Genomic DNA, 19,698 nt, shown 5'->3' with positions numbered 1-19,698 from the left:
AAAAAATACACAGAAACATTGGAAATCAGTTTTTGGCACACCACACGCGCCGTTGTTCGCGGCTATCCCTCTTCACCAATCAATTCACAGGCAACTCAGTATTACCCAATAGCAAGGTTGGTTGTTAGTTGTAGGCGGAGACTAGGAATTACAAACTGTTTTGGATACCTTCTCCTTCATTGCAACTGCATAGGGTAACGTGTAAAGATTTGTCACAGTAGAAACGATAAATGCGTATGATATGCTTTTATAGCGTAAGAACAATAAAAAGTACATTTTTAGTTGAAAGGTTAATGCTGCCTGTGGGTCGTTTGGTGGCTTTTTGCTGTGAAAACAGTGATAAGTTTGAGGAGTTAGCCACCTGTTGATCCATCGAGCAACACTGTTTACATTTAGCGAGCGTAGTTGTTCTGGTGTAGCCTCGGATACCTAAAACATAGCCACATGCTGATGAAGTTAAAGGTCTTCTGGAGCTTTTCAACCGTTCACACAAGCGGTAAATGTTGCTTCAGCGCCGGAAAGCTAAATATGCACCCGGTAATAGTCTGATGTTTGACATCAAAGAGCTAATCGGTTTGAGGGAGCTCAGCCTACACAGAAGCTGAGGTGAGTAATCACAGAGACCCAACCTGTAGCTGGTGTTTTTTGTAACAGAAACCTGCAAATATGTAGTATGATTCTGTTTTCGAGCCGTCCACCCTCTTCTCTTGGTTTCCTCTCGCTGGTCTGCAGTCAGTCAGATGGCCGTGGTGATGAACAGGTTCAGTCCTGGCTGCCTGATGTTATAATATCTTGTGGGACGGCTGAGAGACGGATTGTTGCTGGTAGGTGCAACCTCCTCCAAGTCAAAGGTAAAGGGCAATGGAGTTATTTCTGAGTGAAACACTAAGAAAAAAAGTGTTTGAATATCATTTACACATTACCTGTCACATCGGACTATGTTACATGCTGTATAAAGGTATGCACGTCCATGAATTCGGTAATTGTTCCCTCAAATGAGAGAAACTATTTTGGTGGGCTAGTTTTGTTTGCATAAAGGGTGACTACCCAGGTGTGGGCTGGTTAGTGGTCTATATTTTCTGTACACGTAAAACTGAGTAAGTTGTTCAAAAAAAATGAGCAGATCTAGTGTTACATAGCAGCTCTAGGGTAAAAAAAATAAACGTTTCTCATCCACTCCTGTGTTATGCCTTTGTTTGTCATCATCATTCAACACTTGTTCTGTAGAGATGGAGTCCATTTCTGCTTTGAGGAAGAAGGTTGGCTGTGTGCGGCAGGAAAACGCCTGTCTGACTCTGCAGGATGAGCAGCTCATCAGTGACCTGGATGCAATGCAGTATGAAATGGCTACCTCCAAATCTCAGGTATGATATTACACATGTGATTTTTAATTTTATTATTATTTTTAAGTGGAGCTTGTTAAATCTTTAAAGACTGTGGGTTAGTCTGCTGCAGATCCCTCTACAACCGTGCCAAACACCTCCATTTGACCAAGCCACAGTGTTAAATTAGTGTTAGATTTCAGTGTTTTTTTCCTTGAAATGTCAAATATGATATGACAAGTCTCCCGTAATAACTAGCAGAAGGTGTATACATGGGTTATCTGTGTTCTTTTGCAGGTCTACCTCAGGGGCCCTAGGGCTGGGGTTCACAACAATGTGGTGGTCATGAGTGAACAGATTCGTCAGCTTGAAGCGGAGCTGGAGGCTCAGGCCAAAGAACTTAAGTATGTCATTGACTGAAATATCCACAAGGTTTTTATTCTTAACAGAACATAGAAAAACATAGCTCAAGCATTTAAAGTGATTTTTATGAAAAATATTAGCTCATTTTGAATTTGATGGCAGCAGCACATCTGAAAAAATTTGGAATGCGTGCAACAAATGGGTGGAGAAGTAAGTGGTACTGAAAAGAAACATCTGGAGGAACAGTTTACAATCAGTTTAGTTGGGAGCAGGTGTGTAACATGATTGGGCATAAAAAGAGAGGCTGAGGTTCACCAGTCTGAAAAAAAAACAAAACAAAACAAAAACATAATCTACAAATTGTGGAGGAATTTCAGAATAATGTTCCTTAATGTAAAGTTGCGAGACTGCGAATATTTCATCAAATGGACTAACGAAAAGTGGAAAACTGTTTGTGGTCAGGTAAAGCCATCAAAAGGCATCTTTGAATGCCTGGAGGTGGATCAGAGGCTGTGAAATTAACAGCTTGCACATCTGCAAAGGCACCGTCAGTGCTGAAAGGTGTATATACAGGTTGTAGAGCAACATATGCTCCCATCTAGAAGGGAAGGCCTTGCATATTTCAGGAGACATTTGGAGCATCATGAAATGAAAACTAGAACAAATTGGAACAGGCAAAGATGGGAACAAACAGGACAACATTCCTCTCCCAAAAGTCCAGCTGGTCTCCTTAGTTTCCAGATGTTTCCAGACTGTTGTTAATTTTGGCATTAATAGCATAACCTGTATTGTCTGTGTTTCCCAGGGCAGCAGAGCTGAGGGCAGAGTGTTGTCAGGAAGCTGCAGCTCACAGCGACATTGTGGTAGCGACTCTTACTGAAGAGCTGAGCACACTCAGGGAGGAGCTGGAAAACAAGACGGCGTTAGGAAAACGGTGGGCTTATATCCAGGCTCAGCTCTGCTCATGATTTCAATCAGTACAGTTTAAAATATGAGTGAAAATAAAAGAAAACAATCTGGTACAGTGTGTTTTGTCTGTATGACTGTCTGTATTGGGCATCACATTTTCTTATGTTTAGTTTAATTATTTACTGTATTTTACTAACGCATGTGCAACACCATGGCTTGCAGGGCAGAGCAACAGAGGAATCAAGCACTTGAAAATGCAGAGAAGCTCAAAGAAGCCTTCAAAGATTATAAGGCTACAATTTCCATTAAGCTTAAAAGGGTGTGTTTATTGAAATATTGATTGATTTAAACTAAAAAACACAGTTTTACTTGCATGTTAACATCAGAAATATATGTTTTGGTTTGTGGCTTTCAGGTGATGGAGAGTGAAAACAAACTAAAAGGAAGTCTCATAGAGTGTGACCGAGAGAAAGAGGAGCTGGAGATGAAGTGCACTGAGCTGGAGAGACAGAAGGCAGAACACAGACAGACAATTAGGTACTTTTAATTTAACTGCATCGTTATGTAGTTCTTTGATTGCTCGCAGGATTTCTAATAATCATAAAAGGGATGATTTTGTCTTTTATAAGGAAATTTCTGTGTGCTTGCATAGCATGTTTAATCTGCATAGTTTCTCCTCGTCTATCTCGCAGTCAGCTGACGGAGGAGGTGAAACAGTTTAAGGCTGCGGCCGCTCGCCTCCAAGTCCAAATCGAAGAGGCTGGACATAAAGCTTCGCACCTGGAGCGGCAGCTTATGGAGCAAGGTGCAGAGTGCAGGGATGTGGCCTCTTTGCGGAGGGAACTGGAAGACCTGCGGGCTGTGACCCACAGCCAGGAGCAGAAGGTTGCCCAGAGCCAGAAAGAGGCTCAGCAAAGCCAGACAGAGCTGGCCGGCTTGGAGGCCATACTGGCCCTGCTGCATCTGCGGGAGGTGGGGAGACGTCTGTGTGTCGTTTGTGTTCTTACCCAGTTTTTGAATCAAGGTTGTGCTACGTGATTATTTTATTTGCTTCCTCAAAACAAGCCGCCCTTTATGGCTGATCGTGCAAAACAAAGACATGGTTACTGTTGTCACACTTTTTTTTTTCTTCTTAAAGGGTACTTTGGGTCAAATCTGTGCCAGTCCTTGCATGTTGCCCCCAGTGGACTATACGGGAGCTGCACACCTGATGAAGCTAAAGCCAGGTAGGCTCAATCAGATTAATCAGTTCATACTTGCAACATACTCTTCATCTTCTTTTTTTCAAACTGAAAGGGAAATTATTTGTTGATTACTAACAGTTTATTTCTTTGCACTTTGTGTATGTAGTTTAAAGATGCAAGAGTTTAAAACCAGCCTCTGAAATTATTTAATCTAAAAAATAAAAAGAGTAAAGCTTGTGGGTGTAGTGAAGGAGGACATGCAGAGAGGAGAGGATGCTAGGGTTTAGGATGAGATGGAGCCAGACGATCCTCTGTGGATCCCTTAAAGGGAGTGACTAAAAACAAAGTATAATGAATAAATTATGAACTAGTTAATGATTTGATGTTTTAAAAGGAATGTAAAGTTAAAAATTAATTCCAATATCTATCCATAAAAATGCCTAAAAAAAACAGAAAAAAGAAAAATGCATCGACTGCAGTCCTCTCTGTTTATCCCGGCAGGTGAGGGCTACCAGCAGCTCACGCGAGTGCTGCAGTCAAAGGAAGCTGAGCGGCTGAAACAGAGCAACCTGATCGAGCGGCTTCAGGATCGTCTGAGCAGGGCCCAGGAGGAAATCTCCTCCCTGCAGAGCTCCATGGCCCAGAGAGCCTCCCACTACCAGAGCCTCCACACAGAGCTGCTGGACAAACTCAAACAAGCCACAGACACAGAGAAAGAGGTAACACACTTTTTCTTATGTTTCCACACACACCAGTGCTAACAGCAGTGTAGCACATACAGTATTATTTCTACTTACTGATTTTTTTTTATTGGAACAACTCAAGCCAAATGTACCAAAGGGTACAGTATAGTATTTTATAGTATAGTATTTTAGGTAATAAATCACTAGATTGTAAAGTGTACAGCGAGTTTTATAGATCAATAAGCTTTTGTTCCAAGTTTCAAAAGTCATGACTGTTACTTACAGATTAACTCTCTCTGTTGAACTCAGTTAAAGAAGAAGAAGGCACGAGTTGCCGCACTGGAAAAGCAGTTACAGGAGAAGACTTCAGCCTACAGTCTGGCTGCACTGAAAAACACTGAGCTGGAGACTCAATTACAGGTATGCGGTTATGATTCAAATGTAGTTTTTCTACTTTTAGAAAGTCAACGGCAAGTCACACTTTGGTTCTTTTTTCATTTTGATTAAAGGAGAAGACCAGCAGCCTCCAGCATTACCAGTCACTGCTGACCAAAAAGCAACGAGAGTATCAGCAGTCTCTGGAAAAGTGTCAGCAGTCTCATTCTCACCAATTCACAGAGCAGCAACAAAGAATACAAATGGTGATCTACAGCTTTGTCTTTTACCTCTGTATTATGAATTTAATCATACTGCGTAATATTAAATGTGCTGCAACCAAAGGGTAAAGAAGAGGAAACTATGGAGATAATCTGCACTGTAATATTCCTTGTAGTAAGATTATTTTCTGTCTCCTGCAGCTGCAGTTGTCTCTGGAAGAGGTTCAGCCTCGGGTGGCAGAGATGGAGCAGGAGTTGAGTTCCCTCCAGAGGGAGCGAGACGAGGCTCAGAGAACAGCTCTGTTGCTGCAGAACTCTCTAGATCAGCTCACACAGGTCAGAACACTTGTAGCATAAGACCACAAATGCATCCTCTGTTTCAGAAGAAGACATGTAGACAGTAGAAGTCGGAGAACCATTTAATAGACATGCATCACAGTACATATGCTGTTTATGAATGAAAAACCTGAAATTATATTGTTTTCAGGAGAAGCAGGTGGAAGTCAGACAGAACGAGGAGTTTCTCCAGAGTTTCAAAGAGCAGGCAGCTCGCTCTGCAGCCAAGGTGTGTACAAATAACACTGCTAACAGATTTGGTTTACGGGACATGAACTTCTAGAACAAGCCAGGAATCAAACCACATCAACAACTGCAGTTACCAATCTGTTTCTACACCAGGTGTGTGAGCTGCAGTCGTCTCTGTCAGCATGCAGAAAAGAGATGAACTCATACCTGCAGCAGATAGAAGAGATGAAGAAGAACTACGAGACCGAGCTGGAGAGGAACAAGGAGAAGGTACAGTGTTGGTAACAATGCAGGAAAACTCATGCAAATTCATCCAAAACCCACTTCTGAGGCACATGTTCTCCACTCCTTCCCTGCTTTTTAGGTGTCCTCTCTGCAGGAGAAGCTTCACAGCACCACTCTGGTTTGTCAGAGCTCCAGTGAGGAGAACCTGCAGCTGCAGCTTTCTCTCCAGCAGCAGCAGACCATGCTCACAGAGAGCAGCGCTCGAGTTTCTGAGCTGGAGGAGAGCCAAAGCCAGCTGCACAGGCAGGTGAGCTAAGACGGAGCAAAAACCTTCTCACTTAGAAGGCAAACTTGGGGAAAAATGCATTTTGCATACATGTTTTATTGTAATTTATGCTTTGTATTTATAAGTGGTACGTTTAGAGTTATTGTCATATTTTTAGTTGAATGTATGGAAAATGCTAAAGATTACACAGCTTCAGAACACACAGAAAAGTGACTGTACCCGAATATTCAGACCTTTTCTTAGACACGTTTCATCGATAACTTTTATTTTTAAGTATCTTTTCTGATGCGTCTCCTGATTTATACGGCTTGTAAAACTGTAACAGTTTGCTGTTTATTTTTATTGATAGGGAATAACAATAATTCACATCAAAGTGTATGTTGTTGTTGGTACTCTCTGCCTGCAGGTGTCGGGTCTGGAGCAGCAGCTGGAACGAGCCCGAGTGTCTCTGCAGGAAGAATTAAGCAAGAGACAGGAAGATAATCAGGTGAAGGAGAAGAAGCTGCGGGAGATAAACCAGCAGAATGAACGGCTCTCCGAGTCTGTGAGGTGGGCACAGCTAAAATAAGAGGAACTATAGCTCTAGTTTTAGTTATAAGAACCATGTTTGCGTTTTAAAATGCAAAGCTTGGTATTATGGGCGTAACAGTCATTCGCTTTTGTAGCTGTTTAATGCAGTTTGTATGGAGGTTTGTTAAAGTTTCATTATAGTTCTCACTTTAAAAGGAGCAAGAAAATAAAAGCACTTTAAGAGTTTGAATCGAAAGAAATATTTGCTGAGCCAGTTTAGATTCTAAAAATTCTGGAGGGTCTCCTACTCCCAAGACATGGACATCTTTCCAGCTGTGCTGAATTAAATCTTATAAAACTGCAAGTGTGCCTAATTTCTTGCAAGATAATGGTTTGTTTTTTTTTATTTGTGGGGTTTTTTTGTCTGCAGACATCTCACATTAGAGGTGAAAAAGTGCAGGGAGGAGCTAGTGTCCAAGGAGTCAGAGCTGGAGCGTCTGAGGAAGGATGTCGGTGTTAAGACTTCTCAGATCAGCTGTATGGAGGAGAGCCTGCAGCACATAAAGAGCCAACTCATCAGCAAGAATGACATTGGTAAGACATGTTTGTTTTTCTCCATAGGTTTTGTGGAATTCTTTTATCTTGTTTAAATACTAGGAGCATTAACACAAACACAACTTAACGAACCTCTCACCCTCCTAGTTATGGATCTGGAGAAGGCGCTTAATTGTAGTGAGGCAGATCGGCGCAGCTGTTCTCAGAAAGTCGAAATCTTAGAGGGGCAGCTGCAGATGGTGCAGAACGAGTTGGCTGACACTCTGAAGCAACTACAGGAACTCAAGGATGTTTTACAGAAAACCCAAAAGGTTTCAGATGAGCGGCAAGCCTCGGTGGAAAAACTGACTGTCCAGCTGAGGTGAGAGCATGGCGTCATGTGCTCAGATGAGATCTTTTTTGTGCATTTATCCAGAGAAAATAATTTGCTGTTTAACATTTAATAATGTCTTTTTATGCTGTAAGTATTTGTGTGTATGACTTTACAGGGAGACCCAAAGGGAGCTGGAGGAGAGAACTCACGAGGTTTTAGACATGGACAACGCCCTGAGGGAAAGACAGGGGGAGCTCCAACAGAGAGCAAAGCTGGTACATCCCAGACGCACACAAGCATAGCTGATGTACAGTTCATTTAATCCGTACCATAGTTTGCTGCCATGACTCATCATTTTCCTCTTTCTCGACATCCTGTTGTGTTCAGCTTGGCCAACTAGACGTGGCCATCAAAGAGCACAAGCAGGAGCTGGAGAGGAAGGTGGAGTCTCTGCAGCAGAGCCTGGAAGCCAGAGAGAGAGAGCTGAGGGACGCACAGAGGGAGCTCACTGACAGAAACATGAAGGTCAGAGCTCAGAGCAAGTGTGTCACTGGGTTTGCCTTGAGGGATATTTTTCAGTTGGACCGGCATTAGAAGAATGGGAAAATAGAATGAATGAACTGACAATGTTTTGTGTGCTTCTTCTCACTAAGAAAACAAAAAACAGAACGATGTTTACGTCCCTTTTTGCATCGTTCAGTCTTTTTGTGCTACATATTTCATCAACTTGTTTGCAGCTAGATTAAACTGTAGGATATTTGGATATGGAGCAGCTTTAATATGAGATGTTAATCAAACACAGTCAGTTCCACGAATGTTTGCGTACCTTATGTTTGCATTTATCTTGTGTTGTTACTTCATAAATCTAATTTCCATGCTGTAGTCTGGGTAAACAGAAGCAGCTGCTCTGAAGAGATGTACAGATCTAGTTTAGAGTCAGTTATAGAGTTAGAAAATGAACTCATGATTGGTATGATTTAGATAACACACTGTGCTGATGTACAGTTTACATACACTAGTCATGGTAATTTGGGGATTTTAATGATTTTTTTGAACTGCTCTGGTTCCAGGACGGAGTGATCATACAACATACATCTTTAATGACTTCAAAGAACAAAATCGGGTGCACAGGTTTCAGTTTATTTTTCATTTTCTCTAATCCACACAAGGTCAAAAGTATACACACAGGCTCAAATAAATACATAGACTCACTAAAACATTTAATAAGTGGTTCCTGTCTTTGAACTTAACAAAGGCTTACCTTCTCATTAGTGATCATGATTGACCTCTGCTAGTTTCTCTTGTCCAGCATAAAATGGATTTGTGTGACAGGACTCATTGGATTGTAAATCAGAGAAGATCTAAGAAGGAGTATTGTAGATTTGCACAAGTTAAGAAGGTCTACACAACTGCTAATTCAGTTCAAACAATTGGAGGTAAATATAAGTTATTCAAACTTGTCAAGGTCTGGAAGAAGACCGAAAACCATCACTCTCAGATGAGAGGAATTTGGTTTGGATGTTCAGGAACAACCCAGGAACCACCAAGGCTGATGCCTACTATGAACTGGAAACTGCTGGAACTTCAGCATCACACCTTCAAGCCCGACTGAAATTTGCAGCTGCCCACATAGACGAGTCAAATACCTTCTAGTCAGAAGAAACAGAGATTGAGACCACAATGATAAGAAGTATGTTTGGAGGAGTAAACTTGGAGTTAAGAACACTGTACCATCTCTCAAGCATGGTGGTGGTAGTATCATGCTGTGGAGCTGTTTTCCACCTGTGCTACTGGTTCATTGCTCAAAGTGAATGAAATAATGAAGAAGGAGGACTACCTCTAAGTTCTTCAACTTAACCTCAAATCAGCAGCTAGACAGATGAAACTTGGACAAAACAGGATGTCTCAACAGGACAATTACACCAAACTGAGATCAAAACTGGTTTTGAAATGGATAAAGTGGGCTAGCATTGAGCTTGCCTTCCCCATCCCCCAAACTAAAACCTGTTAGAAAAGGTTGTGGACAATATTTAAAGGCTGGATCAGTGCCAAGAAACCAACCTCAATTTCAATGAACTCTGCCAATTTTGCCCAAAAGCGTTGTTAAATATTCACCCAGTATTATGCCAGAAGCTTGCTGGTTACTGCCAAGAGTGTCTGGTCAAAGTGCAACATGGGGGCATTTAACCACATAATAATGGGGATGAAAGTATATATTTGAGTCTGTATTTATACTTTTGACCTAATTTGGATCAAAGAAAATCCACAAAAAATTCAAACTTGTGTGCTTACTTTTTATTTTTAAAGTTATTAAAGAATGTCTGCTGTACAGCTGTTAAGCAATGTGGTTGAAAAATTTGGGTGCACTTAAGTTTTGTGCTGGTGCGCACCAGTGCAACCGTGGCAAAAAGTTAGTCCAGAGCCCTGTACAGTCATTCGACATTCATGCCAATGATGAGTGCATGTAAACTTTTGACCACAACTTTGTCTTTTTGCATATGTGTGTGTTTGTGTTGTCAGGAGTCTCAGGAGCTGTTTGCATGTCAGCAGAAACTTCAGAAAGTTCTCAAAGAGCTTGAAGAAACTCAGGGTCACTGTGAGGGTCTGAGCAGAGAGCTGGATGCCGCCAAGCTGCAGACCAAAGAGACGGTATCGTCAAAACACTGTTTGTTTCTTGATCATATTAGATCCATTAGCTTTGCCTGCATGTCCCTGTGTAAGGTAATGCTGGGTGGGGGTGTTCAAACTGTCACTTAGTGAGACCTGAGAGCAGCTCGCTGGTCTGCCACTGAGCAATCTTGATGCTCATGCTCAGTGTGTTCACTGCTATCAGCAGGAAGCATCAGTGACATTCATTAAGCAATTAATGACATTACAGGATTTCTCCTGGTGCAGAATCGGCCTTTAGGGAATGAAGCATGATTGGTTTGCATTAAACAACAGGGGTCTTAAGGCCTCCTGCCTTAACTTCTGTTAAAATCAATATACCATACTTAACAGAGGTCTACTTGTTTTCCTCTTCTTTCTTGCTATTTATAAAGTATGCTGGAGTTCATGAGTGACTGAATTAAAGGCCACTGATTTTCCTTCGGTGGCAGACCAAATTATATTTATGCAGGAAAAACCCTCTTCTTCATGTTGTACATCTGTTTCTATTATTAATTTGGCTGTGGGGTGTGTGCAGGAGGCCCAGCTGTGTGCCGTAGAGGAGGAGCTGACTCTGAAGGAGGCGCGCTGGCTGCAGTCGGAGGCCAGGCTTCAGGGCATGGTCACCGGCTTAGAGCAGGAGCTGGAGCTGGAGAGGGAGCAGCATAGCAAAGAGGTACTGTTGTCTCAAGACTGGTGACAGACTGCTCTGTTAACAGTAAACTAACTGTAGACTGTTCTAATGGGAAACCTCAACGTTGTGTGCCGTGTAGAGTTAGCCTTAGATCTGCTGATTTTAATTTAACTCAGGGTCCACAACACTTGATGGTGCACCTGATGTGTTTGCACCAAAGATAAAAAACTAATAACTTAAATAATAAATCTTGAATTCCATGAAATGTACTTAATTTAATTTATGTGACACGAAGCCCAATCTATTATTTTGGCCTCTAAAATAATCTGTGTGACATTTGGATTTTATCTACCCCTTCAGTTTTCCAGAGAGTCGAGAAGTAAATTTCCGACACTTATTGTGGATTTATCCTAATAGAGCCCAAACTTCTTGGTCAGCACTATTTCTGTCAGCTTCCTGTCCGTGACTCAGTATGTGTTTAAGCCTTTGTGGTTTTTCATGTTCTGTAGTCCTAAATATTGTTCCTGTTTCAGTCTGATTTGTTTTCCTCTTTTTTATTTATATTTGACTTTTACACGTCAGTGACGCCATATGATTTCCTTATTTTATAGTATCTTTTCTCATGTTACTTCATCTCTGTTACGCATAGCTGAGAACATGTTGGTTTTGCTTCTTTGTCTTTTTGCAACGTTTAGTGTGAGTTTATTAGAACACATCAAAACCACATCATGAAGCAGTCAAACAATAATGCTCATATTTATATTTCATATATCAGGTTCCATTTAACTAATTTATTTTAAACTTTCTGTCATTGGAAAAAAAAAAAGCAGCACTTTTCTCACGCGTCTGTTTTCCCTCTGTTCCCAGCTGGAGTCTCTTCAGGAGACTCGAGGCCAGCTCCTCAAAGTCTTGGAGCAGATCTCCTCCACAATGCGCTCCTCCCAGGAACAGCTCACTGTTAAACTTCAGCAGAGCCAGACCCAGCTCGAAGAAGTCAGCGTCCGCTTTGATCAGACCAAAGCCCAGCTGGACCAAACTAAGACGGAGCTTGAGCACGCCTGGAAGCGAGCTACTCACCTCCAATCACAGTTAGACCAGAGCCAGACACAGCTCCTTCAGAGCCAGACTCAGCTGGAACAGAGCAGGACTCTTTACGAGCAAACTAGAGCCCAGAACAGTCGTCTGCAGGCACAGCTGGAGCATCTCACTGCTGTGCTAAATCAAACCCGAGTCGAGGCTGCCCAGCTCCAGAGTCAGCTCCATGCCTCCGAGAAGTCCGTGGAGACCTCCAGTGATTCCCTCCTCATCAAGGTAGAGCTTTCTTTAGTCAGCATAATGAAAGTTGCATGTTGTAAGTTCTTTATGATAGTTTGTTTTTTAAGCTAATGTTCCCCTGTTCTGGCAGGAGTCTGAGGTGGCTCGTCTCCAGGCCAGGATCTCCAGTTTGGGACGAGCTGCAGACCGACAACATCTGTACAATCACAGCGCGTCTCTCTCTTCTCCGCACAAAGTCACAGACTCTCCCCAGCTCTGCCTCTCTGCTCCTTCCCCTGCATCCTCCCCCAAAAAGCTTCAGATGACTATCAGCTCTCCTCCTCATGCCCATTCCACACACCTAAGCTCCCCAACACATGCGCAGACGTGTTTATCACCCTCTGCTCGCTCAAACCTTAAACCCACCTCGGCTCTTCATCTCTCGGAGAGCCGACAAACGTGTGACTGGCTGCAGAGCAGCAGTATTGACTCCTCCTTGGACCTCCCTGAGAGTGTAAAAGCCACACTGAGAGAGGCTTTGAGTAAGCAACCATGGGAGTCTTTGTCACACTCAATTTCCTCTTTACCAGACACAGTGGACCACAGCTGGCAGGGCCTCAGTGCCTCAGATGCCACAGTAATCTCTGATAACTCCTTCAACCCACTTACTTACATGGTGGACAGAGAAAGTGACAGAAATCCAGACGTGGAAGGCATCGTGATGGAGAGGGATGAAGGCAAGCTGCTCAGTGATTCGAGGAGGGAGTCTGTGAGCACTCTGGTGGGTCAGGAGGAACAGGCTGATATGAGTTCACTGACAGGCATGCTGAAGTTTGTCAATCAGACACTGGCCATGCAGGAAGATCCTTCTTTATGGAGATCCATAAACCTACCACATACATGACACCGCCTCAGGTTAAAACACTCATTTAACGGTGAGTTAGTTGGTCATTTACACTCACCAACATGCACAGTTCCTGCAAAATTTCACTTCTTTTTTTGCATCATTTGCTCGGTTTTGCTCGATGGGTTCGAGGGGTGGTGCGGGCAGCAAAAACAAACGGCCTCCCAGCTGTCGTCACATTTAAATTTAAATGTCACTGAGTCCTGATTGGTTCACATCACACTTTTTACCAAGCGACCAAAGACCACTGAAAAGCCGTGATGAAATGAAACCTGTGTCCCTGAATTATCTGCTCTGTTACAGGAAATTACATTTTATTCAGGACAACATCACTATTACTAACAGGTCATCAAAGGTCATGAAACATAGACACTGAAGGAGGCTTTATAGAGAGAAGGTGCTAATGATGGATGTTAATTTTTGTTTTTAGAGGGACGTCCGAGAGGAGGAGAGTCGTTTTGCATTTCTGTTGTTTAAATAGGTTTCTGCATTCATCAACATTATTATTAAGATGAACACTACTATAGCAGACTGTGATGTTTTATTCCAAATTGTAGCATTCTTGTTTCATGTGCTTTTTTATTATAACCAATATTTATGTGTTCTTAAATAAGCTAATTTAATTAAAGAGTTTTATATAAAACACTTTGTGATTCTCAGTTATTCTTCTGAGAGATGGTTTTGTTTGCTTATTCCCATGTAGTTGGTGACTGTGGGGTCATGTTACCAGAGCAACTGCTTGTTTTGTGTCCAGAAGAGAACAATTTCTGGCTCAGACTGATTTGAGCGGGGGTGGGGCTCAAGCTGGTTAAACTGCCTTTTGCACTTCTGTGGTTACGTAACACAAACTGGAGCAACGATCAGCCTTCATTGAGTTTTGGGATCAGCTTTTACCAATTTACAATCAAAATCGCTGAATTCAGGTATATAAAATTCAGCCCCCATGCATGCTGACTCCTAGGGGTGCAACGATACACAAAATTCACGGTTCGGTTCCTGGCAAATCTTCCAAACAAGCCATTTTTGTTCAGTCTTTTTCTAACTGTACTTTAACATATAACGTTGCTATATAACGTTAATCAAGTGCATTGGATTAGCAGCACCTAGCTGCTACTTGTCCTCTTAATTCCTGTAGAAGCAGTAAGCGTGTGCTTACTTTTTCCACACACTGTTTCTGCATTACGGTTTAATTTTCTGCCTGCACTGTCGCATTGTTTGACGGTTGCATTCATGGAAATCTGCATTGACAAGTGATTCTTAGAAACTGGGTTGTCAATTATTTTCTGGGAGTGTTTGTTGCTGTGTGGTATGTTTAATGAACACTAGGTGTGTGCTCCACTGATTTAGATTCTGAATTTCTCATGCTTATGGTTACTTATCATACTTATTATTCTTCATGCTTTCTGTAGCACCCATTTTGAGTTTATGCTTTTATTTATGTTTTCAATGCAAATCACATTCACATAAATGACAGTTCAGAGTGCCCAGCCTTCTTGGAGTCACAGCATGGGGTGCTGGAGGGTGCTCCACCTGGCAGTCTTCAACACTGGTCGTGGAGGGGCGTGATTGGGAGGAACGGCATGCCTGATCTGAACGTTGTCTCCTACTACTTACTTTTCCAGTCTTTTGTTGAGCTGTATCAACTTGCTTTAAAGATGTGGTGCTGCAACCAAATTCAAAATGAGCGAGTATTTTTCCTGAAACATTAACATGTCTCAGTGCTATTGATATAGTTTTGTTATGAATAAAATATGGGTTAACAAGATTTGTAAATCATTACATTCAGTTTTGTTTTGTTTTTTAAATACAATTTTCTTTGGAGTTGTATTGCGTTGATGCAAAATTGCACAAAATCTGCAGTTGGCCCCAAGAAAGTGTTCTTCATACAGCGTGGTGTTCTTTAAAGCTTTCAAACAAAACTGTTATTTTCTCACATCTATACACATTTTCTAACAAATGTTCAAAATATCATACACAATTTATTACCAAAAATATTCACTTGTCTGCTTTCACATGTGTATGAATTTGACATAGGGTTTAATATGACGTCAGCTCAATCTTTGCAACTATAATAGTTTGAACTCCCCTGGGAAGCGTTGGGAACATGAAAATGTCCAAAATGTCTTGGTATGCTGAACCAGTTCCTTCCACTGGAACTAAGGGCCTGACCCCAACTCCTGAAAAACATCCCTACACTATAATCCCCCCTCCACCAAACTTTACACTTGGCACAATGCAGCCTGACAAGGACCGTTTCCCTGGTAACCGACAAACCCGGACTCATCCATCAGATGAGTTAATTCATCACTTCACAGAGCACGTCTCCACTGCTCTGGAGTCCAGTGGCAGCGTGCTTTACACCTCTGCAACACTTTGCATTGTGCTCGGCGATGTAAGGCGTAGATGAAGCTTCTCGACCATCGAAACTCATTCCATGAAGCTCACTACACTCTGTTCTTGTGCTTTCGAGGTCTGTAGCGATTAATTAGTGAAAGATGGTGACCTCTGTGCTGGCCCTGTTCTGTGATTTCACTTGAACTACCAATTTGAGGCTGGGTAGCTGTCATTCCCAGTGACTTTCACTTTGTTATAATATCATTAACAGCTGACTGTGGAATATCTAGTATGGGGAAATTTCATGACTGCACTTGTTGCACAGGTGGCATCCTATCATGGTACCACGCTGTAATTAACTGAGCTCCTGAGAGTGTCCCACAAATGTTTGTAGGAGTCAGTAAGGGTGCAACGATACTCGTATCGATATTGAACCGTTCGATACAGTGCTTTCGGTTCGGTACGCATATGTATCGAACAATACAAAATTTGTAATTTATTTTATCAACTTTCCTTCTGACGATGCTGTCTGTGTTGAGCGCTCAGTGAATCTGCGTTCGACTACTCCGCCTAGGCTGCACTGTCGAGCGCAGATCCACTGAGCGCTCAACACAGACAGCATCGTCAGAAGGAAGAGCGCAGGGCAAGCTAGCGAGACAGAAGTTAAGCTCTCCTTGCAACATGGCAAATTGAACCTCTCCCACCCTCATTCAGATCTGGCGTTTGGAATTATTTTGGTTTTCATGTGACGTATGACCCTGAAGGTAAGCACGTCATGGACTAAAGTAAAACAGTATGTTGGATGTGCCACGCAATGCTCAATTACATGGGTGGGAACTAGTGTGTTAGCGCAGTTAGCTCGTTAACGTGTTGGCCGTCTAGCCCCACCTTGGGGCGATCAGGGGTAGCTCGATTAACGGAGATTTGCCGTGTTGTGGCGTTAACGTCATTTCAACGAGATTAACGCTGACAGCACTAGTGGGAACACAACGAATATGACTGCATTTACACCGACATCATCCTAGTGCAAAGACAAGTGGAAGCAGACAAAAACAACAAGCATGCATGCTACAAACTTTACCCGAGTCATTTAGACAGCCGTTAGCACATGATTCTCCTTATGGGGACCTGATATGTTTAATATTGTGGCGAGCTCAGACAAGGATGGAGACGGAGGTGTCGTTTGGTCTTGCTTCCCGTGAGCTAGCCAGGGAGCACAGCCGTTTATTGACATCTGCAGAAGAACACTGCCGCTAGCTAACTGCTCAGCGCGGCAACCGCACAGCAACAACAACAACACACAGGGCGCCCTCTGACCCCGGAAGGACACACCGTCGCAGCGAGAGGGCGTCACCCGTCACTATGGCAACATAAACAAAACATAACTGTACAAACAGAACCCCGAACAGCCCTGACCCGCTACATAGCCCCCACCTAAGGGGTCAGTCGTCCCCGACGACCCCATTACCCCACACAAAGTCCTGCAAATGTCCAGGTGCCTTCTTTTGGCGCACCGGCCGGTCACGACCGGCGGGGGAAAAGTCACTCGGGTCAGAACATGGGGTGCCACCATCATCCCACTTCTGACACCAATGTGGCGAGCTCTAGACAAGGAGGAGACGGAGGTGTCGTTTGGTCTTGCTTCCCGTGAGCTAGCCAGGGAGCACAGCCGTTTATTGACATCTGCAGAAGAACACTGCCGCTAGCTAACTGCTCAGCGCGGCAACAGCACAGCAACAACAACAACACACTGACCCCGGAAGGACACACCGTCGCAGCGAGAGGGCGTCACCCGTCACTATGGCAACATAAACAAAACATAACTGTACAAACAGAACCCCGAACAGCCCTGACCCGCTACATAGCCCCCACCTAAGGGGTCAGTCGTCCCCGACGACCCCATTACCCCACACAAAGTCCTGCAAATGTCCAGGTGCCTTCTTTTGGCGCACCGGCCGGTCACGACCGGCGGGGGAAAGTCACTCGGGTCAGAACATGGGGTGCCACCATCATCCCACTTCTGACACCAATGTGGCGAGCTCAGACAACGAGGAGACGGAGGTGTCGTTTGGTCTTGCTTCCCGTGAGCTAGCCAGGGAGCACAGCCGTTTATTGACATCTGCAGAAGAACACTGCCGCTAGCTAACTGCTCAGCGCGGCAACCGCACAGCAACAACAACAACACACAGGGCGCCCTCTGACCCCGGAAGGACACACCGTCGCAGCGAGAGGGCGTCACCCGTCACTATGGCAACATAAACAAAACATAACTGTACAAACAGAACCCCGAACAGCCCTGACCCGCTACAATATGCTGCTGAGAATATAGCCCAGAAGAAGCGTATAGTATAGCTTTTATTTTGGAAAGAGCCATTTCTCTGTAATAAACTCTCTTTTCCAAAGATGAGTGATTCCTCAATCAGATACAGGGCTGCAAATCGCTAGCCCGACGTCCCGGGCTAGCGATTTTTCCAGTCGGGCTACCAAAATCTATCTCTGCCCTGCCCGTCGGGCTATTGTAGGAAGGAAAAATATATGTCAATGCTTTTGCATTCTTTCGGAAATGTAGCTGGGTAATTATGTCATTGGCATCGGTGAGCCACTGTCAATATGTGACATATTGAAATCGCGTTTGAATTTGCGCTTGTTTTTTGCTTTCACTTTGCAATCGCGAACTGTGTATAGAGAGCGACAGCACTGATTGGTGAGTGATGATAATTTGCGCACCAATTCCTCTGACATCGTCTTATCAATCGTTAGCTTACTATGCAAACATGACAAGTGAAATCTCCCGCAGCAAGCTTAAACATTGAGAGGTTGATCGCGCAGAGAATCGCTGAGCGTTATGTGTGTGTGTGTAAGTGTGTAGTGTGTGTGTGTGTGTGTGTGTGTCGTGTGTCTGTGTGTGCTGCATTGTTGTGTGTGTGTGGTGTGTGTTGTCCGGAGATCGCTGAGCTTATGTGGTGTGTGTGTAAAAGCAGCAGGATTATATTTTAGTTCTGCTGAGCCAAATAAGACAGGTCAGGGTGAAGAAGTGACAGCCAAAGAAAAGCTTACCACAAAACGGAAGAAGTTATGACAAATCAGACTATAAGGCAAAAAGAAAGTGCAGCTTTATGGTTTCATGGACAAAATAATTTCTGTGGCTGCAATATGACGAGCTAAATAACCAGGGCTGCACATAAGGGTCGCAGGTCAAAATAAATAAAAAAAACGCGCACAAGATATGAAGTTGCAACGCGTGTTTGCATACATAAGATTTTCTGGAGGAGGACAGACATTTGTTTAGAACTCTTAAAGATGTCGAAGAAGCTCCTTTAAGCAATTACTTTGGTGTTCCTCCACCTCCAAACAAATGTCAGAAGGAGTCCGAACCACAAAAGAAGCGCGTATTCTCGGAAAAGTGGTTGCAGGAGGTGAGCTGGCTTCAAACAAATGATGAACGCACAGAGATGTGGTGCGGAATGTGCCGTGAAAATCCCACTCTAGCGGACAAAAACAGTGCTTTTTATATGGACGCAAACGCGCGTTGCAACTTCTTATCTGGTGCGCGTCTTTTATTTTGACAGCGAATGCGCACATGCGGACCACTTATGTGCACCCGTGTAAATAACATAATGTTCTGCCGGGTGTGTTGTTGGTTTTCTCTCGATTTCTGAGTCGACAAGCGCCTTTGTTACTGGGACCAGTCATTTTAAGAAAGGCCCCCATTAGAACCCATGAGAAATGCAAGAAATGCATTATTGCTCAGTCTGCAATATCTTTCCCAGAACAAACACCAATTGCAAATAACATACTAAAAATAAACCTGAAAAATCTGTTTAGAACAGCGTACTATGTTGCAAAGAGTGAACTACCACTGGCAAAATTTAGCAGTCTTTGCAAACTTCAAAAAGCAAATGGCCTAGATCTTGGTTCCACTTGTCTCTTACCCGTGACTTCAGTGGAAATTTCAAATTCAGGATCTGACACAGACTGATTCATGTCCTACACAGTTCTTACAAGTTCATAGAAATTTCTGTTCAATTAGAACCAAGTATTTGAGTTGATGATTGTAATTTTTATACAATGTTGTAATTTGTTTTTCAACAATTTTTTGATTAATGTTTTGTTTCCTTTACAATATTATACTTTAATGTATAATATTGTAAAGGAAACAAAACATCAATCAAAAAATTGCTCTCTTTTTTTATTCGGGCTACTTAAATTTATTTTGGGCTACCAAAAACTGAAGAGTCCTGCCCGAAGGGCTACCAGGGATTTTGAAATTTTGAGAGCCCTGAGATATTTTATTTTTTTAATTACTTTTGTTTCAGCAACATTAAATTTAAAAACTGTACTTTTGAGTTAAAATATATATTTATAATTTTAATAAATGACAAATTAAAAAGGCATGAACATTTTTTTTGTATCGAAAAAATATCGAACCGTGACACCAAAGTATCACGCTCGAGT

General features: G+C 42.8%; 1 protein-coding gene across 4 annotated transcripts; it reads left to right on the top strand.

Moving 5' to 3' along the window:
- Positions 1 to 145: 145 nt before the first annotated feature.
- Positions 146 to 13,881, top strand: ccdc18 (coiled-coil domain containing 18). 4 transcript variants are annotated; one of them, XM_014339113.2, is made up of 25 exons: positions 146 to 606; positions 733 to 824; positions 1,228 to 1,364; positions 1,620 to 1,726; positions 2,491 to 2,619; positions 2,817 to 2,913; positions 3,010 to 3,131; positions 3,287 to 3,566; positions 3,733 to 3,820; positions 4,280 to 4,497; positions 4,771 to 4,881; positions 4,971 to 5,102; positions 5,259 to 5,393; positions 5,545 to 5,622; positions 5,736 to 5,852; positions 5,947 to 6,114; positions 6,500 to 6,642; positions 7,034 to 7,197; positions 7,306 to 7,519; positions 7,647 to 7,746; positions 7,859 to 7,996; positions 9,992 to 10,120; positions 10,656 to 10,793; positions 11,619 to 12,062; positions 12,157 to 13,880. In XM_014339113.2, the coding sequence occupies exons 3-25, from the start codon at positions 1,230 to 1,232 to the stop codon at positions 12,907 to 12,909; spliced, it is 4,140 nt and encodes a 1,379-aa protein (XP_014194599.1). In that variant the 5' UTR covers positions 146 to 606; positions 733 to 824; positions 1,228 to 1,229; the 3' UTR covers positions 12,910 to 13,880. The 4 variants fall into 4 exon arrangements, with proteins under 4 accessions (XP_014194599.1, XP_042083464.1, XP_042083466.1 ...); XM_042227530.1 differs by having other exon boundaries at positions 146 to 851; positions 12,157 to 13,881; XM_042227532.1 differs by having other exon boundaries at positions 733 to 1,364.
- The last annotated feature ends 5,817 nt before the right edge of the window (positions 13,882 to 19,698 follow it).

Source organism: Haplochromis burtoni, unplaced genomic scaffold, assembly GCF_018398535.1.
Source record: "Haplochromis burtoni strain Fernald_Lab_line unplaced genomic scaffold, NCSU_Asbu1 Contig_266, whole genome shotgun sequence".
Classification (NCBI taxonomy): Eukaryota; Metazoa; Chordata; class Actinopteri; order Cichliformes; family Cichlidae; genus Haplochromis; species Haplochromis burtoni.
Note: the sequence above shows the minus strand (reverse complement) of the source record. Positions and strands in the feature narration are given on the sequence as shown.

Excerpts from the sequence above, each read along its gene's own strand:
- ccdc18 (XM_042227530.1), top strand. The coding sequence starts at position 674 with ATGATTCTGTTTTCGAGCCGTCCACCCTCTTCTCTTGGTTTCCTCTCG. Across the intron at positions 1,727-2,490 it reads GCTCAGGCCAAAGAACTTAA|GGCAGCAGAGCTGAGGGCAG; the intron begins GTATGTCATTGA and ends TGTGTTTCCCAG. Across the intron at positions 3,132-3,286 it reads GAACACAGACAGACAATTAG|TCAGCTGACGGAGGAGGTGA; the intron begins GTACTTTTAATT and ends TCTATCTCGCAG.